At 41.1% G+C, this 26712-nt stretch overlaps 1 protein-coding gene across 1 annotated transcript in view; it reads right to left on the bottom strand.

Moving 5' to 3' along the window:
- Nucleotides 1–9023: 9023 nt before the first annotated feature.
- The window catches only part of LOC124277970 (28S ribosomal protein S7, mitochondrial-like), a 22382-nt gene continuing 4693 nt past the window's right edge, over nt 9024–26712 (bottom strand). Inside the window, exons 2-6 of the mRNA XM_046713698.1 lie at nt 18086–18253; nt 17742–17805; nt 17135–17305; nt 12350–12487; nt 9024–10313 (exon numbers count right to left, since the gene is read on the bottom strand). Coding sequence (XP_046569654.1) covers nt 10236–10313; nt 12350–12487; nt 17135–17305; nt 17742–17805; nt 18086–18253 — 619 coding nt within the window. The 3' untranslated portion in view covers nt 9024–10235. The remainder of the gene's footprint in view (nt 10314–12349; nt 12488–17134; nt 17306–17741; nt 17806–18085; nt 18254–26712) is intronic.

Below are 26712 nucleotides of genomic sequence, written 5' to 3'. Positions count from 1 at the left end.
AAGGATTTCCATCTTCTGATGAAGACAGATGTACACAGACACGCTGCTAGACGGTTCTGTGCTGGGATTGCAGGGGCAACACACTGTATATACTTTTACAGAAGGATTTCCATCTTCTGATGAAGACAGCTGTACACAGACACGCTGCTAGAGGTTCTGTGCTGGGATTGCAGGGGCAACACACTGTATATACTCTTACAGAAGGATTTCCATCTTCTGATGAAGACAGCTGTACACAGACACGCTGCTAGACGGTTCTGTGCTGGGATTGCAGGGGCGACACACTGTATATACTCTTACAGAAGGATTTCCATCTTCTGACGAAGACAGCTGTACACAGACACGCTGCTAGACGGTTCTGTGCTGGGATTGCAGGGGCGACACACTCTTTATACTCTTACAGAAAGATTTCCATCTTCTGATGAAGACAGCTGTACACAGACACGCTGCTAGTCTGTGCTGGGATTGCAGGGGCGACACACTGTATATACTCTTACAGAAGGATTTCCATCTTCTGATGAAGACAGCTGTACACAGACACGCTTCTAGACGGTTCTATGCTGGGATTGCAGGGGCGACACACTGCATATACTCTTACAGAAGGATTTCCATCTTCTGATGAAGACAGCTGTACACAGACACGCTGCTAGACGGTTCTGTGCTGGGATTGCAGGGGCGACACACTGTATATACTCTTACAGAAGGATTTCCATCTTCTGATGAAGACAGCTGTACACAGACACGCTGCTAGACGGTTCTGTGCTGGGATTGCAGGGGCGACACACTGTATATACTCTTACAGAAGGATTTCCATCTTCTGATGAAGACAGCTGTACACAGACACGCTGCTAGACGGTTCTGTGCTGGGATTGCAGGGGCGACACACTGTATATACTCTTACAGAAGGATTTCCATCTTCTGATGAAGACAGCTGTACACAGACACGCTGCTAGACGGTTCTGTGCTGGGATTGCAGGGGCGACACACTGTATATACTCTTACAGAAGGATTTCCATCTTCTGATGAAGACAGCTGTACACAGACACGCTGCTAGACGGTTCTGTGCTGGGATTGCAGGGGCGACACACTGTATATACTCTTACAGAAGGATTTCCATCTTCTGATGAAGACAGCTGTACACAGACACGCTGCTAGACGGTTCTGTGCTGGGATTGCAGGGGCGACACACTGTATATACTCTTACAGAAGGATTTCCATCTTCTGATGAAGACAGCTGTACACAGACACGCTGCTAGACGGTTCTGTGCTGGGATTGCAGGGGCGACACACTGTATATACTCTTACAGAAGGATTTCCATCTTCTGATGAAGACAGCTGTACACAGACACGCTGCTAGACGGTTCTGTGCTGGGATTGCAGGGGCGACACACTGTATATACTCTTACAGAAGGATTTCCATCTTCTGATGAAGACAGCTGTACACAGACACGCTGCTAGACGGTTCTGTGCTGGGATTGCAGGGGCGACACACTGTATATACTCTTACAGAAAGATTTCCATCTTCTGATGAAGACAGCTGTACACAGACACGCTGCTAGTCTGTGCTGGGATTGCAGGGGCGACACATTGTATATACTCTTACAGAAGGATTTCCATCTTCTGATGAAGACAGCTGTACACAGACACGCTGCTAGACGGTTCTATGCTGGGATTGCAGGGGCGACACACTGTATATACTCTTACAGAAGGATTTCCATCTTCTGATGAAGACAGCTGTACACAGACACGCTGCTAGACGGTTCTGTGCTGGGATTGCAGGGGCGACACACTGCATATACTCTTACAGAAAGATTTCCATCTTCTGATGAAGACAGCTGTACACAGACACGCTGCTAGACGGTTCTGTGCTGGGATTGCAGGGGCGACACACTGTATATACTCTTACAGAAGGATTTCCATCTTCTGATGAAGACAGCTGTACACAGACACGCTGCTAGACGGTTCTGTGCTGGGATTGCAGGGGCGACACACTGTATATACTCTTACAGAAGGATTTCCATCTTCTGATGAAGACAGCTGTACACAGACACGCTGCTAGACGGTTCTGTGCTGGGATTGCAGGGGCGACACACTGTATATACTCTTACAGAAGGATTTCCATCTTCTGATGAAGACAGCTGTACACAGACACGCTGCTAGACTGTGCTGGGATTGCAGGGGCGACACACTGTATATACTCTTACAGAAGGATTTCCATCTTCTGATGAAGACAGCTGTACACAGACACGCTGCTAGACGGTTCTGTGCTGGGATTGCAGGGGCGACACACTGTATATACTCTTACAGAAGGATTTCCATCTTCTGATGAAGACAGCTGTACACAGACACGCTGCTAGACGGTTCTGTGCTGGGATTCCAGGGGCGACACACTGTATATACTTTAACTGAAGGTTTTCTTCCAGACATGTTGCCTCTGGTGGGGATTTACTGCAGATCGATTATTCAGTCTGTGATGTCTATAAACACATGAATTGCAATTCTAGTAAAATTCAATTAACAATTATTGGTACTTACTAAAACTTATAAAACGTATTCCGGAAACATAATCATATTTGGCCTAGTATTACATTTTACTGTGGTGTCACCATGGCGACCTGGGCCAGTAAAACGTGTGGAGCAGCCTGACAGCAGCATTCAGTGACGACAAGCATATGGTGACGTCACACACAAACATGGCGATACAGTGCATGGCTACCAAACCTCTGCAATAACAACAATTGTCATAAATTTTGGCAATGAGAACTAAATTGAAATCCCTTGATGAATGATGTAAAGGCATAGTGTCCCACGATAACTGTGATGGATATATGGGTGGTTTTCAATACACTTAATGGAATAATCAACGTTATAAAACGCCCTTGGGTGTAATAGCTATAATGTTGTTGGGACAGGATGGACAAGCCTGAAAACACGGAAGCCATTTGTAGAACACCCGAATGCTACTGCAGTATTTATAACAATGTTTTGTGCAACTAGAATATGTGTTTAAAGGTCATTCTAAAACATCAATAACTCGGGTTCAGATATATTAAAACACAGAATATGATACAATGTAGCTGGAAAGGGTGATTTCCAGAGTATTGCGTTAATGGAAGTACAGTCATCCTTCGTCAAGACGTTCCTAGTTTTATTTGAGACAGCACTCAAGTGAGTGAGTGAGTGAGTATGGTTTAACGCCGCTTTTAGCAATATGCCAACAATATCACGTCGGGGGGCACCAGAAATGGGCTTCGCACTTTGTAACCATGTGGGGAATCTAACCCGGGTCTTTGGCGTGACGAGTGAACGTTTTAACCACTAGGCTACCCCACCGCCCCGATTCCCTATACAATCTGGTAAACAGTAGGCATGAGACAAACAATAACGTGGTTCTAAGCGTTGTGAGACTTTTGAGAAAGGGCGTTAAACAAACGAGTTTAAACCCCTGTATATCTAGACTTTCTTATAGACATCCCACCCGAAACCTCTGAATAGATCAAGGTAAAATATTGAGTTTCTGACCCCAGCAGTGGTTTCTTTGACAAACAGAATTTCTGTCCCATTTCAACCATGGCCGTCATGGTGCTAATATTCAAATCAGCTCATTCCTCAGCATCTGCGATCAACCAGTGTACCATATCTACATCCTGTGGCAACCTGGACCCTGGACCCTGGACCCTGGAAACATTCGCTATGGACACCTAGACAGCCGTCCAATCAGAGTACAAGTTCTTTCATCAGTAGGACAGGCAGGCACAGCAGTGTTCAGCTCGACATTCTGAGTGTTGTCTAGGCGGTGGGTAGCCTAGTGGTTAAAACGTTGGCTCGTCACGCCAAAGACCCGGGTTCGATTCCCCACATGGGTACTATGTGTGAAGCCCATTTCTGGTGTCCCCCGCCGTGATATTGCTGGAATATTGCTAAAAGCGGCGTAAAACTAAACTCAGTCAGTCAGGAGAAATGGGCAGGTGGACGTATGGAGGCCATCAGTTTCCATGACATCAGCAAAGGAACACTCATCCTTGAGAACATAAAGGCATTGTGGTAGCAGAAGAAATGTCGAACATCCTAGGTATATTTATTTTTTATTTACTTGTAAGTTTGTAATGCACCTTATTGACCTTTGTTATAAATGGTACATTATTACTGCCAGACATTATAATTGTCATTACTTTATAGCAGGTTCCAGAGGAGGCTCGAGGTGTATAGAGACGTGAGACATCCCATGAGTCATAATTATCTCGGCGGCAGCCATACTGACAGAACATCCAATTCACATTCACTGAGTATGCTGAGGTAAAATTCACACGAACGTGTTATACAAAGCACACATTTTAATGCGCATGTTTATACGGAATCGAGGATGAACGTGGTTATTGATGGACTTCCTGTCTTGGGTTAGGACCAACAATGGAAATTATGGTGACCTGAGATTAAGATTTTGCAAAGACACTACCGCGTCAGACAACAGATTGCCCCCCGTGTCTTGTCCCGCTAACAGAATCATATCGACATACACAGAAATAAATCTGAATTATGATATGCAGAAGTTTGTGTTTTGTGAGGATGGTTGCATACAGTACAGGCCTACACATGGCCAGCTGTCTGCTCTCAGCCAGTTGGCTTGACCAAGACACACGGAGGAGTTCAGTTTATTGCCAGGATTCGCTGTTAGACCAAAACATATTAAGATAAAATTTACATTCACATAAATATTAAGCCCTGTGTAATATTTGAAAAGACAACTTAAATCCCAGCTTCGTCAGTCAGTTTCTGTCAGTGAGAAGATATATAGGAGCATGTTACCAGTGACATGATCTTGGGACACAGTGTCATGCAAAAGAAAGATAGCCCGTATTTAAGTGAGTAAGTATAACAATTTGAAATTGCCTAAAATGCTGGCTTGCTTTAGCGAACACTTGATGCCCGATGGTACTTGTTCCGAGGGTTTCAACCATATCACATTACGTCAGATAGCAACACTAGACCATCCCACCGAGAGCTTCTCTCATTGTTACTCGAACCGCATCATTTTGAAGTCAAGATTGGCCTCCATGCCAATTATATGTAAAACCCAACATTTCGCCATTGCTTCAATGTGTGCATATAATTTGACGAACCTTGGTGGCAGGTTACATTACGACTAACGTAATAGCTAATCTTGAAGCTCTCGCAAACTATCGACTTTCATTTCACACAGCATTTTCAGTTGTGACAGCCACTGTATCCTTAAAGGATCACGAATTCTCTTGGTTTAAATTGATTAATTCATGGATTCATTCACATGTTTCAATGTTTAATGCTGTGTATACGGTACATAGTTTCTAAAGATATAAAGCATAACAGCTATTTAAGATAAAAGTCAAAGTTATTTATGATTAATGTGGTTATTGATTCTTTTAGAGCGAGTTGTCATTGTTGTGTACAATAGATCAAAGAAGGATATGGTGTTGGAGCTGTTGGCCTGGACAGATTTAGCGAGCACTGAAAATGTATAGATATACATCGAAGGAAGATGCTGAAGGAAACATATGTGAAAGATATGCGGATACAAACAGCCATCATCGAAAGTGAATGTGAGTGAGTTTGGTTTTACGCCGCTTTTGCCAATATTCCAGCAATATTACGGCGGGGGACACCAGTAATGGGCTTCACACATTGCACCTATGTGGGGAATCGAACCCGGATGTTCGGCGTGACGGGCGAACGATTTAACCACTAGGCTACCCGACCGCCCCTCTCATAAAAAAAGTCTGCTCAGGGAGCGCTGTATGAACCACGTCATAACGGGGCATAGCATAAACATGCAACGTTTCTTTACTTTCATTTGTTGAACACTTTGAGATGCGTTATTTATTCGGCATGAAAAGACATTTTCAATTTGCAATCCCAATATTTGAGCATTTTAGGACAACAGGGCTGCATTGCTTAATTTAATGCATATCTTAAGCGACTTTGTGGGGATCTAAAGATTACAAATGGTAAAATGACCTTGAAGAAGATTCGCTACTTGGAAGTCGCTAATGCCTATTTCATCCTTACAACTCACACATGCTTGCTGCAAAAGGCGACTACGCTTTTCATAAGAGGCAACTAACGGGATCGGGTGGTCAGGCTCGCTGACTTGGTTGACATATGCCATCGGTTCCCAATTGCGCAGATCGATGCTCATGCTGTTGATCACTGTATTGTCTGCTCCAGACTCGATTACTTACAGACCGTCGCCATATAGCTGGAATATAGCTGAGTGCGGCGTAAAACTAAACTCACTCACACTACACTCACACCAACGGTGTGAACACAGGACAGGCAAATACCACGCATGCATGATATAAGTATCTATACATGGATCTGTCCCCATGTTTAGGATGCCCTTGTCATATGCTGCAAGCTGTTCCGTTATATAAACTGTCAATTGAGATCCCGCACCCAGAACATCCGGAACATATTTATCAGTTCTGCCAGTGCAAGGAGTATTGCTCAAAAAGACACAGATTGCATCAGACACATTCGTAAATACCAAAGCCAATATTGTAGATGTGATTAGGTAACATTCTGAATAGCTATATGTCCCATTTGCAGTACACAAACTTTACTATGGTTTCTGTCTGTGAATCACCTGCAGTAATTTTCATACAAGAGTGAAAGAATACACAGGAGATGTTTCTCGTATTTTTCTTAATGGAATAAGACAACGTGAAAAACGTGCACATCAAATACCTTTAGCCTTGTAGCGACGTAAAAATGACGTTTCACAACGTTAGGCCACAACGTAAATGGGAGTCCACAGAATTACGTTGTACATAACAACGAAAGTATAACGTTGTGACAACGTAAAATTGTTAGCTGGGTCATACTCCATTTCAGCGCTTTTGTATACCTTCAGTTCAGTGAAGACTGTCCAGCAAGTTTCATCTGGAAATGGGTTTGGAGTTCTGCTACTGAAATGAGCTCCTTAATTCATGATCATCGTTTACAGTATGAATACAACTTGTCAACACGAAAACATAAACAAAAAATATAAATCCCAAATCACCAAGAGGCACCATTTCACCACTAGGCTGATCTGGATAGCAAATTTCATAAAACAATACTCAACAGATTCTGACGTCTGCTCTGCATGGACAGACATGCTGACTGCTACATCCCCATTTTTTCACACAGATACCACCAATACGTGACCAGTCTCTAATGCCGTGCTTATTTTACTGCTAGCAAATGGAAATATCACGCCACAGATTTACACAAATACCCTCTCCGTGACGACCATTCCCCTGTTTAATCACTCAATGCCAAGTCTGTACGAACCTGTATTCTGTCAACACTCCCACCACTGCCTAAAAGGTCTTAGTAAACTTATTATTTATAAAAAAAAACATTTATCACTACTTTCTATACATAATGCAATATGTGGATAAGAGTATTTCATGGTAAAACATAATTCTACTCAGATCTTCCCATTCTTGTGATAATAACATAAGTCAACATGATACATGTCTTGACAAAACTCAACATCGGAAGAGTGACCTCCCCTGATGAACATGAGCCATTTATATGTCGACATTAAACAGTAAAGATTCGTCTCAACAGCTGGGACCTAGACTCTTCTGACAATATTAGCACGTTTTATTGAAGTTTGATATATGTATATATGTGCGATGTCTAACAAGCTAAGCTTGAAGTTTGATATACAGTTTTCTCAGAATATTTTGAGAAAATCTTTGTTTCCGAATACTGATAATGGAATTTTAAAATCGGTGTTACTACCTTATGTAGTAAGGTACTCGATATGGGAGGCAACTCTTGTAGGCTTAAGAATGAACCTTACTAACATCAAGAGTTATCTCCCCTGGTGTAACAGTCGGCTTCGTTTGTTGACATGGTAGATTTGACAGCAAGAAGAGAAAAGAAAGCTGGTTCCGGATGATTTTGAAAGGGGTGTGACTACTGCAAAAGAGTTAGCTGGTAGACATGACATTCCTCCGTCTACAGTATACAGAACTTCGAAGAATATTGAATCAGGATTATGGGATATTGGGATTGAGCACAAGACAGGGGGGTAAGGAAGTTCAGTACTACGGGTCGCCGGCGACTTGGTCAGATTGTGAGGGGGAAATTGAAAAGCGTTGAAAATATCAAAATTGAGATTTTTAACAGAGGAAGTCCTCACGTATGTAAGGAAATACTTAGACAAGAATTACAAAGACTTAACTGGGTGAAAAAGAGCGGAATTCCCTCACCATTGATAAAAGATGCAACAAAAGAAAGACATTTAAACAGGTGTAAGGCTCACGAAAATCAAGATAGGGATGATGTTTTCTTTCCGGATGAAAGTTCTGTGTAGCTTTTTCCGAACTGTGTGAAAATTTGGACAAAAGGTACCGGGAAACCTATCTACCAATGCCCAAAACATAGCCATAACGATATGCTGACATCTTAAATGATCACCTCCTTCCAACGGCCCAAACACGGAAGATAATTGGATTTGCAAGCATAGCGATCCAAAGCACACTGCATGCTGCACAAAACAGTGGTTGTCGGATGTAAATGTTCCAGTTTTAGACTGGCCCAGCAACAGCCAAGATCGTAACCCTATTGAGAATGTGTGGGGCTAATGATGGGCAGAATAAACCAAAAAGGACTTAGAAATATTGAGGATATGAAGAAAGAAGTGGTTGAATATTGGGGTACGCTGTCACACATTTCCTACAAACTTTGATGGTAAATTAGAGTACCTAGGCACATTCAGTCGTGTATTGCAGAGGTCTCACAAAGTACTGAAAAGACTCTTAGACTGTTCGAGAATCATATCTCAACATATTCATTTAAGTAAAACGTCTATAGTTGATATACATGTATTAGATATTTGCCAAAACAACTTGGTCAATAATTTCTGGGAATACTAAATGTATATATGTGACGTCTAACAAGCTAAGCTTATGATCACCCACATGTATGTATTTATCATGGATAGTAGACTCACTTCCCAGTACTAATATATTAGCTGAACAAAAAACAAACACTGAATCTTATTTATCTTTTAATTAACATTTTCATCAAACTATTTGACAATGGATAACACACACCCACACAGCTATATAAACACAACGTTCATAGTCACCCATGCCAAACGACTAAATCTCCTCTAGTGTAAATACAACTGGTTCTATAATCATTCACAGACATACCTCACAAACTCTTTCATGTAAGTTCCAGACCAAACACTGTATATGATTGTATAGGATATGTCTGATATTTAGATAAAAGCTGATGTGTTAGGCAAGACTGACCTTGAAACAGAGTGAAGATTATTAGCTAATCTTTTCAAAATCATTCCCTATGTTTCCTGACAGAGCAAATATTTTCACTCAGATTTTCACTCATGCACAGAATATGTCTAAGGCTGTTTGAGATGCCTGACAAGCTTTTTGACCACATTCTCTCTGGTATTTATCTTGTACTACAGACTTGAATCCACCAGAGAACATCCCGGCCAGCAGACACCTACTTCTTCTGTTCTCTGTTCAAGACTGAAACAGTACATTCACAAAGAGCTTACACGACCTACAAAATGTCTACCTGGGATATATTACCAGTACAACTGTACATTGTTGTTGGGTAAGAGTGAATAGCCAGTATGGTTTTAAGCCACTTTTGGCAATATTCCAGCAACAACATCTTGGGGTACACCGGAAATGGGCTTCACACATTGTATCCAGGTTCTTCAGTATGATGAGCAAACGCTTTAAGCACTAGGCTACTCCACTGTCCGTGTTGACTAAGAGGATCAAGTGGAGGCTAGTGGTGAAAGCTGTGAATAGTCCTTGTGATCCACAGGCACTCACTCAACCAATAAAGATTTAACAAAGAACAAAAACAAACACATCTTTCAGTTCTGCATGACTCTCACATCTTGGCAAACAGAGAAAAGTCTTATTATAACTGGTGTATCGGAGTGTTTTATTATAACACATGGCGTAATATTTCATTGAATACTCATAAGGTGCTACGTGTGGTCAGCACTCATGTCTCGAATAGTGCATACATTCTCACATAAACCTTCACTTGTTGCTTGTTGTAGTAGTCATGGCCTGACAGTGTACACTTTCTGATCCTTCACTTGCTATTCCGTACCTCTTGTAGATGGTACATATTGTTCCTACAACTGCAGCACAACAGGAGTGAAGAATAGCTGTGACACCATGAAGGTCATAGGTTGTGATACAAGGTGAAGGTCACCAACGATAATGAGAATAGGCTTTGTTGGCCTCACACTGGCGATGTAGGTCTTGTTTCTTGCGAATACTTCTGCCCTAAAATGAAACTCTGATATTAAGGGACCAGTCAATTTGTGTACAAATGCCTGAAAATACCTTAAACAATATAGTGACCCAAGTCAGTCTACCTCCCCTCTGTAGGCATCCAGCAAAATACAGGGACTGACCATGTGTATGAGTAATCTACCTCCCCCTCTGTATGCATCCAGCAACATACAGTGTTCACGAATGGTGTTTCAAAGTAACAGGACATTGGGTCCTGTAAGTTTCAGATCTCTGTCTGACCGATTGAAAATTCACAGGACCCATAGAATACAATAAAACACACATTTCAGATTAAACATTTCTTATAATGAGCATCAAAATTATTAACATACATTAGATTTATAAACAGCAAACAAGTGTCACATGTCACATATAAAAACTTCAGTCAAAGTCATTGTGAAATATACAGTCAGACACTGGGGCCGGCGGGTGGTAGACTTCTATCGGACTGTTGGCGAATCTGCCGGATTCGTCAGAGGGTCAGACGCTATTCGTGAACACTGAACATACAGGGACTGACCCTGTGTATGAGTTAATCTACCTCCCCCTCTGTAGGCATCCAGCAACATACAGGGACTGACCCTGTGTATGAGTTAACCTACCTCCCCTCTGTAGGCATCCAGCAACATACAGGAACTGACCCTGTGTATGAGTTAACCTACCTCCCCTCTGTAGGCATCCAGCAACATACAGGAACTGACCCTGTGTATGAGTTAATCTACCTCCCCCTCTGTAGGCATCCAGCAACATACAGGGACTGACCCTGTGTATGAGTTAATCTACCTCCCCTCTGTAGGCATCCAGCAACATACAGGAACTGACCCTGTGTATGAGTTAATCTACCTCCCCCTCTGTAGGCATCCAGCAACATACAGGAACTGACCCTGTGTATGAGTTAATCTACCTCCCCTCTGTAGGCATCCAGCAACATACAGGAACTGACCCTGTGTATGAGTTAACCTACCTCCCCCTCTGTAGGCATCCAGCAACATACAGGAACTGACCCTGTGTATGAGAGTTAATCTACCTCCCCTCTGTAGGCATCCAGCAACATACAGGAACTGACCCTGTGTATGAGTTAATCTACCTACCTCCCTCTGTAGGCATCCAGCAACATACAGGAACTGACCCTGTGTATGAGTTAATCTACCTCCCCTCTGTAGGCATCCAGCAACATACAGGAACTGACCCTGTGTATGAGTTAACCTACCTCCCCTCTGTAGGCATCCAGCAACATACAGGAACTGACCCTGTGTATGAGTTAATCTACCTCCCCTCTGTAGGCATCCAGCAACATACAGGAACTGACCCTGTGTATGGAGAGTTAACCTACCTCCCCTCTGTAGGCATCCAGCAACATACAGGAACTGACCATGTGTATGAGTTAACCTACCTCCCCTCTGTAGGCATCCAGCAACATACAGGAACTGACCCTGTGTATGAGTTAACCTACCTCCCCTCTGTAGGCATCCAGCAACATACAGGAACTGACCCTGTGTATGAGTTAACCTACCTCCCCTCTGTAGGCATCCAGCAACATACAGGAACTGACCCTGTGTATGAGTTAACCTACCTCCTCTCTCTGTAGGCATCCAGCAACATACAGGAACTGACCCTGTGTATGAGTTAATCTACCTCCCTCTGTAGGCATCCAGCAACATACAGGAACTGACCCTGTGTATGAGTTAACCTACCTCCCCTCTGTAGGCATCCAGCAACATACAGGAACTGACCATGTGTATGAGTTAATCTACCTCCCCTCTGTAGGCATCCAGCAACATACAGGAACTGACCATGTGTATGATGAGGCATCCAGCAACATTACTGACCCTGTGTATGAAGTGAACCCTCCCTCTGTAGGCATCCAGCAACATACAGGAACTGACCATGTGTATGAGTTAACCTACCTCCCCTCTGTAGGCATCCAGCAACATACAGGAACTGACCCTGTGTATGAGTTAACCTACCTCCCCTCTGTAGGCATCCAGCAACATACAGGAACTGACCCTGTGTATGAGTTAACCTACCTCCCCTCTGTAGGCATCCAGCAACTCTCGTGCAAGCTTTTGCTCCATGGGCATCTTCCTCTCCTTGTCCCTACAGCTGTCTATCAGCCACCTCATAGCCTTGTACCGCTTGTAGCTATCTTTACAAGGAATGGGAACCTGCAGGAAACAGTGGTGGAATTAACAGACTGCTTGCTACATTCACTGTTCACACATGCATTATTACACCCCTGACCTAAAAAAGGTTGTTGGTGTATACCAAGGAGTTCCATCTGTCTGAAAACATGTCTTGAAAACCTTTTGGTTGGATTGTTTTCAAATACACCTTCTTTGCCTGAAAGAGAGGTGCAGTGTGAATTTTGATTATGATGTTTTATTCCTTTTTTAAGAAGTAATAGTAATAGTCCGCTTATATGGCGCTCATATTGCCTGCTCACTGCGCTACGTACATTACTATCCACGGTCATTTCTGATACTTTTTCCACTCCCTGGGGATCACACAGCCATGCTACCTGTTAGGCGCAATGAACTAAACACTCACATTGCCAGCACATCCTCATGGGCACCCGTTTTACAGCTGGGTGAACTGAGACAATGTGGATCTAAGTATCTTGTCGAAGGATACTACGCAAATGTGCCCACCTCAGGACCCAAACCTAGGTGCCTCCGAGTTCAACAACAGCAACTTACAAATTTGACTTTACAAAATATTTGTTCAACCACTAACTTGAAACCTATTGGTTGGACTGGCTTCAAATTTGGAAAACACTTGCTTTGTCTAAAGAAGAGGACCAGTGAAAAGTTTGGTTCTGATTTTCTTATTTTTTGAAAGAATGTTTATCTGTTTACATATTTTGATATGGGAAAAAAAGAAGGGAACCAATAACTTGAACACATTAACAGAGATTGTTTTCAAATTTGGGTATCACCCTCAGTATCTTTAGGAGAGGTGCAGTTCAAATTTATACATTGATATTTGTTTTATTTATCAAGAATTATCACAAATCACATGTCTTGATCTTGAGTCCCACAAATAATTTGGTCAACCACATTTGGTCACAATCATTTAATAACTGTTTTCAGATTTCGGTGATGGCTTGTTGTTCAGCCTTGCTCACATTTTTTGGCTTATTTAACAATGCAGAGCTACAGATAACTTTTTGGGTCATTGAGTTATGTGCTCGCTTGTGTTCATCTCAATTGGGTATCCTTATTTTCCTTTGAGTAACCAAATAAATTGTACCCACCTCACTCAAACTCAATTGGGTATTTTGCCATTTTATATTAATTGTAAAAATATAATAAAGTATAAATGTTATTTATATTGGATCTGTAATATGAGAAACGATAAGAAAGACTGCAAGTTGCCAAGTTCATGTGTTGAAATAGAACCTCTGAATATACCTCAGTTATTTTATCTATGCACCAGTACGCAAGCTATGATTCGACATTTTTGTGTGCACGCATGTAAGATCAAATTGATTGAGTATTTACAAAAAGTCAAGCTTACCTGTACGCAACAGACTTAATAAGAATTGACTTTTCACATAAATATTTGTGTAATTTACGCAGATACGCAGCTTATCTGTACCTCTGACTATGACATCACAACTGCCATATATCACCTGATACATGACTTCTCCCAGCTTAATACACATCTCATATCACCTGATACATGACTCCTCCCATCAGATCCACATTTAGTATCACCTGATATATGACTCCTCCCATCAGACACATCTCATATCAAATGATACATGACTCTTCCCATCAGATACACATCTATACCACCTGGTACATGACTCCTCCAATCAGATACACATGTAGTATCACCTGGTACATAACTCCTCCAATCAGATACACATTTAGTATCACCTGGTACATAACTCCTCCCATCAGATACACATTTAGTATCACCTGGTACATAACTCCTCCCATCAGATACACATTTAGTATCACCTGGTACATAACTCCTCCCATCAGACACATATCACCTGATACATGACTCTTCTCATCAGATACACATCTATACAACCTGGTACATGACTCCTCCAATCAGATACACATTTAGTATCACCTGATACATGACTCCTCTCATCAAATACACATCTCATATCCCCTGATATATGACTCCTTCCATAAGATCCACATCTCATATCACCTGATACATGACTCTTCCCATCAGATACACATCTCATATCCCCTGATACATGACTCCTCCCATAAGATCCACATCACATATCACCTGATATATGACTCCTCCCATCAGATCCACATCTCATATCACCTGATATATGACTCCTCCCATCAGATCCACATCTCATATCACCTGATATATGACTCCTCCCTACAGATCCACATCTCATATCACCTGATATATGACTCCTCCCTACAGATCCACATCTCATATCACCTGATATATGACTCCTCCCTACAGATCCACATCTCATATCACCTGATATATGACTCCTCCCTACAGATCCACATCTCATATCACCTGATATATGACTCCTCCCATCAGATCCACATCTCATATCCCCTGATATACCATTATATGACTCCTCCCATCAGACACACATCTCATATCACCTGATACATGACTCCTCCCTACAGATCCACATCTCATATCACCTGATATATGACTCCTCCCTACAGATCCACATCTCACCTAAACTGTTACATGACTCCTCCCATCAGAGCAACACCTCACCTAAACTGTTACATGACTCCTCCCATCAGACACACATCTCATATCACCTGATATATGACTCCTCCCATCAGACACACATCTCATATCACCTGATACATGACTCCTCCCATCAGAGCAACACCTCACCTAAACTGTTACATGACTCCTCCCAGTCTGATAACATCTTGGATCATCTGATACACGACTCCTCTCCATTTAACACTAGTACATGATAGTGTTCCCCCTAGGATTCAGAAAGGGCAGGGTAAATTAAACAAAAAGGGCACTTCATAATCTAAAAGGGCACTTTGGTGAGGATTATTGAAAAAATAACAATAACAAAATGTATATGAAGTCAAATGCTCTTATAATTTTATTTCTAAAGTTCATTTATTACTCTTCTCATTTTGTATTTTAAGATCAAAATTTGGAAAAAAAAGCATTTCAAGACATTAACCTGTTGTCACATTTGTTTACAATTTCACAAAACATGCAAACAACAATTTACAGTCTTCTTTTCTTTCTTGCCAAGCATCTGTTCACAACTTTTTTCAAGTCAATGTCTGAAACTGACGATGCATTCAGGCTAATCATGAGAAGTCCGTTGCAATTTTGAACACTGAGTCTGTTTCTATGATCTGTCACAATCAGTTTCACTTTTGAGAACACTCTCTCAACTTCAGAAGTGGACAATCACAGTTGCATGAATGGACAGTAATTGAACAATGTTTGGATTCAAGTTTCCAAGTTGAGGCTTGAGTCTTCAAAATGGTGGAGGGTGAACTGGTGTCAAGCTCCTTTACTTGACTCCACTCAATCTGTGTTTGGTCGACATTAAGTCCATTTCTGCCCTTGGTGTTCCACTTAGAACATAATGAACAAAACATCATTCCCTTCTTTTTGTCATCTTCTGAGTACCTCGACCAGGGACGGTTTTGTTGCCACTTTGTGTCAAATGCAGTCTTGTGACCACCATCTTTCTTCTGTGTTGGATTAACTGACTCTGTCTCGTGTGCCCTTGAATTTTCATAGGAAACTACCTCTGACTCGTCCGGTCTGAAAAAAAAAATAATTACAAAGTTCATATACCATATTCAAAATATTCTTAGATATTAAATTTGCAACATAATTATTAAAACAAAAATATCACACAATAATACACCTGAACGTAAGTATCTACTGTGGAGAGCCTCGACGAGGGTGTGGCTTCCCACTGTTTGAAATCGTAAAATAGTTTTACGCCTTCAAGACCAAGTGAAGCTGTTATGCAAGCTGTATTAACTATTTCATTTCCCAGGACAAACAACAAAATAATTCAAGATCAATTTCAAATTGCCGATGGATTCAAAATGGCGGACATTTTCGAGTTTCAGATTTTCACCTGAACAGCACAGTCACATGAATATCGGTCCCCCAAACGTACCAAAATACATCCCATGTAGTTCACACATCGTTGTCTTTAATAAATGAAGGTCTTATTTGAAAGGCATGTGAAATTGAAAGGGAAATCAACGGCCGAAAAATCACGAACTTAGAGGCACATACCTGTTAGGAGCGAAGAAATCTATTAGTCGGTGACACTTCCTTGCTTCAACCTTCACCGCTTCTTCTCTTTTCCATTTGATTCTTTCCTTGGTAGGCATTGTGATTTGTAAAGCGAATTAAACACATTTGACTTCGCCATGGTTTAAATGCCAATTTCCTAATCATTATCAAAACAATTTGGTGTCTCCCCTTGAAAGGGAGAGAACTCCGTCCTTAATAAAATCCGGAAAATACACACGGGTTGTTGTAAAATCAAGCACAGCTGGAAAAAAAACTGGGATTGAGGCGAAAAGGGCAGGGTGCAAAACAAAAAGGGCAGGGCGCAAAAATCAAAGGGCAGGGCGCAGCGCCCTCCTAAATGTGCCTAGGGGGAACACTAACATGACTCCTCCCAGCCTGACATCAAAATCCACCTCACTTGTCACTTCACTCTTCCCAACTGATGCCCACCTGATATGATGCCTGCCCATAGGACACATCACTTCTGGGCTTCATGATATTGTCACAAACCTGATATCTTCTCATCCAATACACAATCTCATCCTTCCCTTCAGTATACACATACTTCTCACCTGATACATGACTCCGCCTCTCTGGACCTTTGTGAGGATAAGAATTGGTTCACAGTTCTGAACAGCAGTATGAAAGATTGTCAGTGGATTGCATTCAATACTTTCTTTCTCTTGTAAATCTTCAGTCTTGTGGTATTTTTCAACCTGAATTCTTTTTAAATTCTCCAGCATCTGAAACATTAGAGCCAACAGTTACTTTCAGACATAGCGATGTTTGTATTAAAAACGTCAGGTATAATGGATTCAGATACAATTCAGAATCATATCAAAGGAACTGAAAGACTGCAAATAAAATTTGTCTCTAGATTTTGTCCAGGTTGTAAAAGTGTGACTGACTGAATATGGTGTTACACCGCTTTTTAAAAGCAGCGTAACACCATATTCAGTCAGAATAGCAATATTCCAGCAATATCACGGCAGGGGACACCAGAAATGGGCTTCACATTGTACCATGTTGGGAATCGATCCTGGGCCTTCGGTGTGACGAGCGAACACTTAAACCATTAGCCTACCCCACTGCCCTTGTAAAAGTGTGAGACAGGACAGATGCAAACATGTATATCCTAAGTCCAGATGTCCTTCATCTTATAAGACCAGTGGTACTCACATTATCCATAATCTGCTGTACACGTGCTCGGTTTCCAGACTTCATCATTTGACGAATGAACTTCCTATAACAAAGAAACAAAGAAAAGAATTCTTCCAAGGAATTCATTATAAAGAGCACCGGTGTCGGTTTTGGGATTTATCATGGTTACCATGGTTACACTTAAACTTCCTGGGTTGTTCAGAAATCTTCACATTGTAAGACTGTATTCACAATAAGATGATAATTATGAAGATGTCTGTGTGTCATCTGTCTCAACATTCATGCACATAAATATATACTTACTGCACTGTGTCGTCATAGTATACTGAAGACGTCTGCTCTATATATAAATATATACTTACTGCACTGTCTCGTCATAGTATACTGAAGACGTCTGCTCTATAAAGGCTGCTTTGATTGGCTGGAATCTACGAGGGTCTGAGTCTGGCAAAGGCTCTTCCAGGTCTTTTTTCTTAAATGTTGGTTCCTGATAGTTGGTAGAGTAAATGGCAGTCCTAGCATGAGAGAGTCTGGAGAAAGAGATAATGCAAGTTAACAACTCAACATTCAAAAAGTTCAAATATTGTGCTGTTCTGAAATTACATACAAAAATCTCTACCAAATGTGTATCAGCTTAATTAAATATTTCAGGATATATGTTCCACCTGTTTAACCTGCCATATGAATTTAATCTGTAAGCTGCTACACTCTACAATGATCAGTTCCATATGGAATTCATTCTATACTGAATACATACTGCCAGTGTTAATATACTATGGAAAACATTGCCAAGTGATAAATGTTCCACTGGAATAATTTCCAACTAACACCTTAATACCAGTTAAAGTGAACATACTGTTTCAGCAACTATTACCTTAATACCAGTTACAGCGAATGTACTGTTACAGCAACACCCCAGATAGCAAAGGTGTGTTGGGCCAATGTTGGTATATGGTTGGTTGGTTGACCAACGGTTTGACAACGTGGCCCAACGTTATCTTAATGACTTAAAAGTAATGGTGACTTTGGACACAATGGTCCAACAGTGGGCCAACATTGCTTTCTCCAAATTGAATACCAAACTTGTCAGCACTGATAGCTTTACTTGATATTCAAAGAGCAGACGACACTACATTTCTGGAGGCCTTCAACTGGTAAATATGCATTGTTATTTCTGTGATACTGCATTGCGAATATATTGTGAAATAATTGGTTTAAATCATCATATAGGCTGAAGAAACTGACACATACTGTATTGAAAGGCATTTGATTGAGTAGATAAAAGATATAATTGACTCTTTTCTTTAGGTAGCCTGTTTTAACCACTTTGATAAATCTCATTTCATTTTAAATTATTTAAATTTATTGTGTTTACTTTATTAACATTATGTGTTTGTCAGTTACACTCCTGTTTCCATATACAACTCTCTCTATTATTCATCTTTACAACCAATAATTGCTAAATATCATCATATCAGATATATGTATATATCAGTTATAGTAGTTACACATCATATCCAAATAAAACATTGTTTGAACAGCATTCTAGAAGTTGGTGAGTCAAAAATGAAACATACAACTCTATGGATGACAACTTCTTCTCTATTGTATAGAGCGACGTTTTGATGTTGATTTTTACACCGTTATCAAGCTAAACGTGACTACAACCAAATGATGAGAAGTATATATACATGTACATACTATGTTTTGTCAAATAAACATAATTGGGAGCGGCCAGTTGGGGACTAAGAACAACAAATGGATCTAGTGATGAAACCAATTAACAAGGAAGCGAGGGAGGAGGGGGGTGGAATGGTAGGTTGTAACAACCTGATAGGGTGATTTGATAGTAGTCTATAGTTTGATTAGTTCTTCATATCCCAATGGTATGTAGTGGGGCGGTGGGGTAGCCCAGTGGTTAAAGCGTTGGCTAGTCACGCCGAAGACCCGGGTTCGAATCCCCACATGGGTACAATGTGTGAAGCCCATTTCTGGTGTCCCCCGCCGTGATGTTGCTGGAATATTGCTAAAAGCAGCGTAAAACCAAACTCAGTCAGTCAGTCAGTGGTATGTAGTATCCTTGGTCTCTATTGATCAAAGGTTTGTTGGCTGATTTTGATGGCTTCCAAAAAATTTCTTTTTGTGAAGTCCTGATTCTTGGTGGATAAGATTTCGAATTTGTCAAACCAGCCCCCTAAAACTAAGTTTGGCCTCATCTCAACCCTGATCAAGCACGCTAAGAACATTGCACCAGCGGCCATGACCTAGAACATGAGCAGGACCACCTACAACATGTCTTCACGAGCCTCAACCAGTAACCCACCAACTCATAGTCAGTTTGATTTCATTTGAGACCAATGAATTGCTCACTAACACAAAATCTAATAATTGCAACAAAACCAAATTTTGCAGTCACATGAAAACGACAGACCAATGAAGCACTAATCAAACGATAGACTCTATCAAAGCACCCTATCAGCTTGTTGTTACAACTGAATCCCCCCCTTGTTTATTGGCTTCATCGCCATTCCATTTGTTGTTCTTAGTCCCCATCTGGCCTCTCCATATAATGTACCAGTTGTTATTCAATTACATGTTGTTGTTAATGTCAATCTGCTGATTGTCAAAACATACTATGCATATATACTTCTCATCATTTGGTTTTAGCTTGATAACAGTGTAAGAATCTACATCCGAACGTCACTCTGTGCAATAAACAAGAAGTTTTCAATCATTAAGTTGTTGAAAAACCTGTCAGTGGCGACAGCCAAAAGACCTAAGACAAGAATATTTTCAAGAAATACAATAATGTCCAAATAACAATGAAAAAAAGAATTAAATAGTTCACTTGATTAACTGTTGTGTTGTTTATATATGTTTCTGATTGCAGAGGTCAGGAAAGAGCTGAATGTTGAAATACAGTTGTGCCAACATAAGGCCAACTTAATCACATCATTGGGCCAAGTATGGGCCATGGTTTAGTACAAAGGTGAAAAAAGAGCTAAATGTTGTAACACGATGGTGCCAACATAAGGCCAACAAAATCACTACGTTGGGCCAACTATGGGCCATGATTTTTTGTGAATTTTCATTCGTTGGCCCAACAATGAACCAACATGATGGGCCAACATGGAGCCGATGAGCATATCCAAGTGGGCCCATCGTCAGTATGACAACTATGGGCCAACCAAACCAGTGATTATGGGCCAACTATGGGCCGACATATCAATGCTATCTGGGACCTTAACAGGGATTGGGAAAGACAGGGGCCATGTGCCATTTTGCACATTAGAATAAAAAATGGCCCATTAAAATTTTAAGGTTTACCCGGTACTATTGATACAAGGGCAGTGGCCCATTCTAAATTCAGAAAATGGCTAATAATCCTGAAAATGGCCCATTGTCAAAGTTCTCTATCCCAATCACTGCTTTAATACCAGTCACAGTAAACCTACTGTTTCAGCAACTATTACTTTAATACCAGTTACAGTAAACATACTGTTTCAGCAACTATTACTTTAATACTATTCCAGCAACTATCAGACAGTGAGTGAGTGAGTGAGTTTAGTTTTACGCTGCACTCAGCAATATTCCAGCTATATGCCAGCGGTCTGTAAATAATCGAGTCTGGACCAGACACTCCAGTGATCAACAGCATGAGCATCAATCTGCACAATTGGGAACCGATGACATGTGTCAACCAAGTCAGCGAGCCTGACCACCCGATCCCGTTAGTTGCCTCTTACGACAAGCATAGTCGCCTTTTGTGGCAAGCATGGGTTGCTGAAGACCTATTCTACCCCGGATCTTCACTGGTACTATCAGAGAGAGCTAAGTGGTACGCAACACAAAACTGACACAGAACTGGATCGAAAATGGTATTCAGAACTGAGAACAGACACCATTAATCCACATTATCCATATGTCTTGAAATATGGGAATTCTTTAAATAAGTATTTCCTCATGGTCTTACTGCAGAGACAAGCATGTGACATCAACTCTTACTAGCCATGCTTGCACTTGCAGGTGTTGCTATGTAAAATGTCATCTACTGGGTGGTGTACCTGTGAAGAACACAACTCCGGCAGGGGCTAGATTTGTGTTACACACCCTCACATACTTCCACTCAAAGTCAGCTTCAAGTCAGCATTGAATCAATTCCCACAACATCCTGCTCTAAACGGTAATGTCTGCAACGGTAAGCTCCCACCTGAGTTCCCCTAATACAATCAGTGTAACTCCACTAAAGTTAATTTGCCTTGAACTTGACATTGGAATATTGATTAATTTTTCCTTGGGAGAAGGATTGCAAGTCATCAGATTGTGTTGGAGTAACTTCCCTTAGAACAGCAAGCAAGCCACTTGTTTGACATGCATGTAATGCATTTTGAGAAACCATTTCAGCCCTGGCAGAATCAATACAATCTGATTTCATTAGATTTCCTGTTGTCTTCAAGTCATCAGATTGAATTAGCTGATATAATTTCAAACATCACGAATTGAGATTTCAATGTCTTTAGAGACATGTTAAGAGATAGGGATATTTCTTGATTACAAATGGTAAAACAGTAACATAATGCAAGAACCATACTACAATCCACAAGGCTTCCTAAATGTTTATGTATACAATAATGTTTACACGAAGTAATTCATCTCTCCCAAGACAGTTCATCAAACAGAGAAAGAATTGTATCTTGCTTAGCTTTCATTAGCATTTCAGTTAGATGTCCCATCAATGTGGGAGGTAGGCCAGAAGCAGGGTTAGCAGTCTAGTGAAACCCTGGTGCACACATTTGTTCCTGACAAACCAGAGATCAGAACAGATGAGCCAAGGGGCACAACTCCGCTTATCAAGAAGACATACAGGACTTGAGGTAAATCCCTGCACCCCATAGATGTACATGTATTCTTTCTTAAGCATAATTTAAACATACAAGATGGAAAACATTAGCTTGAATGACTGCGAAATAATGAAAATCATGCGAGCAGGAAACTAATACAAAACATGCAACTGTTAAAAGCTTGTACTGCATGAGTTCGCCAATATTTTGAAATTAATGAAAATGACTTTAAAATCTAAAGCCAAGCCTAATCCACACAATGAGCTCATTGGAATTGTCCCCAATACATTCCAGGTATGACTGTAATAATGTAATTTTCTGAGTAAAAATGTAATTTTTAGAGTAAAATTGATATTTTATACTTATCCTGACTCATGCTTTTTTGCTTGTCTTCTTCTTCTTTGCGAACATAGTGGAACACTTGTATCTCCCAATTGAAGTTCCCTTCAATGTAAAATCACTAATTAGTACTCACCCTGAGTTATCTTTCCCCTCGTAAGCGCGGGAACGAGGGCGCCACCTCCCACCATGTGCCTCACTCTCTCCTTTGTAGTGAGCCCAACACTTGAATTTACAGGGAAATCCAAAGTGTTATGTGGGGAGGACGGGAGGGCTTACCTCATGAGTCAGGATAAGTATAAAGTATCAATTTTACTCAGAAAATTACATATTTTTCCTTATCCTGACTCATGCTTTTTTGCTTGTAGAATCCAACGGCTATGGAAGAGGGATTATATAATACTTTGGATTTGGATAATTAGTGATTTGAATTGTAATGACTGTAATAACCCTATGGGAACTTCATAAAGGCACTGAACTGATGAATTCCTGCTGCTAAGTTATCAGCTGCCATATATGGGTTATTACAATATAACTATTACAATATACTTATTATGATAAAGTATATACAACATTAGTACAAACTTTAAGACTAGTAGACTTAAGTTGTTAATGTGATAGCATAAACTCCTTGAGTTTATAGTTAATATACTTTTATGCAGTAACCAAAGTACTAAGCTTAAGATATGCATAAACTTAAGCTATATGAGTATAGTACTGAGCTTAAGATATAATTTAACTTAAGCTATATAATAGCAAAAAACTCCGTAGAGTTTGTTAGCTAATGTATATATAAATTGTGACCATATTACTGAGCTTAAGATATGATGAAACTTAAGCTAAATATAGTAGCAAAACTTCTAGAGTTGTTAGCTAATATATTGTATGATATAATAAACATAGTACTGAGCTTAAGATAATAGATTGAACTTAAGCAAAATATATATATAGCATGTAGCTATTTAGTACTGATATCTGATAAGTATAAATCTGTAAGATTGACTTATCTTCTCCTGGGAACTGTCAACTGTTGAGCGAGGACCATGGGACCGAAATGGTGGATACCTGAGACGTCCTTGGTGGTAATATCTCTCAGATAGTGGTTGGCAAACACCATATCGGATCTCCAGAAACAGCCCTCCATTATGGTATTCAAAGAGCAGTTACCGTGTAGAGCAAGTGTTGATGCTAGTGCTCTAATTTCATGGGGATTAGAAGCTCTTGGAGGGTCGAGTCCTGCAGCCTTGTAGGCACGTAGTATGACAGTTCTGATCCAAATTGAGATAGTAGTACGTGAGACTTCCGTCTGCGTAGCTGTAGATAGAGGGATAAATAATCTCTTGAATTTTCCTCTCCTCTGTTTGGATCGGTGGAGATATATTTTCAGTGCTCTTACTGGGCATAGTGATAGATCCATCGTATCATGAGGTCCAAGAATGGATGAGAGAGCTGGGACGTGGAATAATCTGTCTGGTTGACCTGGCAATTGGTTCTTAGCTATAAAATCCCAGCGTAGTCCCAGATGTGCGATGTTATGAATATCATCAAAGCGTGTTCTCTCGTAATCCAAAGCGTGAATCTCCGACATCCTGGCAGCCATAGCTAGGGCTAACAGGAACAAAGTTTTCTGGGTCAGTGATTCAAACGATGTAGATTCTAACGGTTCATAAACCTCATTTATGAGGTGTTGGAGCACTATATTTAGATCCCAAGCTGGAGCTTGAAACTTCCGCTTGTGATCCTCCAATCGGAATGCTCGTAGCAAAGCGAGTAACTCTGGGGTCTTTGTTAACTTGACGCCTGTTCTCATAGTTATGACAGAGCTTAATGCTGCAAGGTAAGTGGACAAAGTTGAGCCTTTTAGATTCTTAGTTTGTCGTAGATAACATAAGTAGTCCGCCACTTGAGGATGAGTAGCATATCTGGCTGTAAATCCTTTCTTTGCAGCATAATTGACAAAACTGTGCCATTTGTCATCGTGATAAGTTATGAAGTTGAATTTACGCAGTGCAAGTGACTGCTTTTGCCGCTCTGGCTGAATAACCTCTCTTATTCAGGCATGCCTTGATACAATCCATCGTGAAGTTGGAATACTTCTGGTTTCCGTGCACTTGTTTGGTGTCGGATGTATCAATAGATTCGGCGCTCTGGAAGTTGTAGAATTGGTTGACCGATTTCTTGAATAAGATTTGGAAACCACCACGCTGGCCAGTAGGGCGTGACCAAAATCAGATGGAGGCTCTGCGTTTGACTAATTTTCCGTAAGACTTGTGGGATTAACGCTGGTGGCAGGAAAGCGTACGCGTTGAGTCCCTCCCACGATATGCTTAGTGCATCCGTTGCCCATGCTAGTGGGTCTGGAACTGGCGATACGAATGTTGTCAGTTGTTTGTTGAATCGAGTGGCGAATAGGTCTACTAGTGGAGATCCTATTTCCATGATTATTTGAGTGAATATCTCTGTGTGGAGCATCCATTCTGTCGGCGACGGTAGGTGTTGCCGAGAGAGAGCGTCTGCTAATACATTCTTTGCTCCTGGAATGTGGCAAGCTCTGACATGTATGTTTAGATTGTCTATTAGCTTGAACAGTTGGAAACAAAGGGACGGTAGGTTCGGTGACCTTGTTGAGCCTTGTTTGTTCACATAAAACGCCACTGTCGAATTGTCTGTGTGAATCATCAACTGAGTGTTCTGTAGTAGGTTGCTCCAGTGATTTATGGCGTTTATGACTGCTTGCATCTCTAGCAGATTTATGTGATATTTGCTCTCTTGATTGCTCCATAGGCCTGACGCTGTCTTGTAGGTTTGGCAGGTGGGCTCCCCAACCTTGTAGTGACGCGTCTACGTAGAGATGTGTTTCCGATTCCGGCTCTAATAAGGAGACGCCTACGCAAACATTCAATCTCTTGGTCCACCAGAGTAGATGAGGTTTGACGTGATCTGGTAGACTGAACGGTAGAGGGTCCTCGAGATGCGCATTGATGAGGACTTGTAACGGACGTAATTGAAGCCTGCCTCTGACTGTCAAGTCTTGGGCTGATGTGAGTAGTCCCAATAGGATCTGCCACTGTCGAGTGGTAGTAGCGAGAGAGTAAGGCTTGTGGGATTAACTGTTGGATCTTGATCCATCTGTCCTCGGGACTACTATACGATTCTGGGCTGTTAGAAATCGTATACCTAGAAATTGCAGATCTTCGCGCTGGTTCTAGGTCCGACTTTGAGTAGATTTACTAACCATCCTAGTTGTGTTAGTAACTTGATTATAAAGTTCAGCTGTAGTCTGAGACGGCTGTGGATCTGGATCCACTTGTATCCCGTCGTCTAGGTAAAATGCGCGCTAAGACCTTGACGATGTAGGTATCGACAATAGGCTTCGCCACTCTTGTGAATACCCAAGGGGCGATGAGATTCGAAGGGAAGTACTTTCCATTGGTAGTGTTTCCCGCCTAGGATAAATCTTAGATATTTCCTTGAATTGGGATGAATCGAATGTGTAGGTATGCATCTTGCAAATCTATGCTGGCCATGTAATCTTTGGGACGAATTAAGTGCGAAGTTATGTAAGTGTATCATGCTTAAACGCTGGCGGTTTGCTTAGATAGTCTTTGTTGAAGATGCTCATGTTGTATATGAGAGACTAAACTTTTCCTTGGAATTTTTCTTGGGCACTAGGAAAACTGGGGAGTAGAAACCTGGTACGATGTTTCGCTGATCCAGAACTTCTAAGGCCTGTTTGCTTAGCAGAGTAGCTACTGTTTCTCTTAACATAGGTAGTTGAGCGGTTGAAAGTCGAACCTTGGAGGGGTGAC

The sequence above is a fragment of the Haliotis rubra genome, unplaced genomic scaffold (genome assembly GCF_003918875.1).
Source record: "Haliotis rubra isolate DU_JTF1 unplaced genomic scaffold, ASM391887v1 Scf23, whole genome shotgun sequence".
Taxonomy (NCBI): domain Eukaryota; kingdom Metazoa; phylum Mollusca; class Gastropoda; order Lepetellida; family Haliotidae; genus Haliotis; species Haliotis rubra.
The sequence above is the reverse complement of the archived record's forward strand: the minus strand, read 5'-3'. Positions and strand labels throughout refer to the sequence as shown.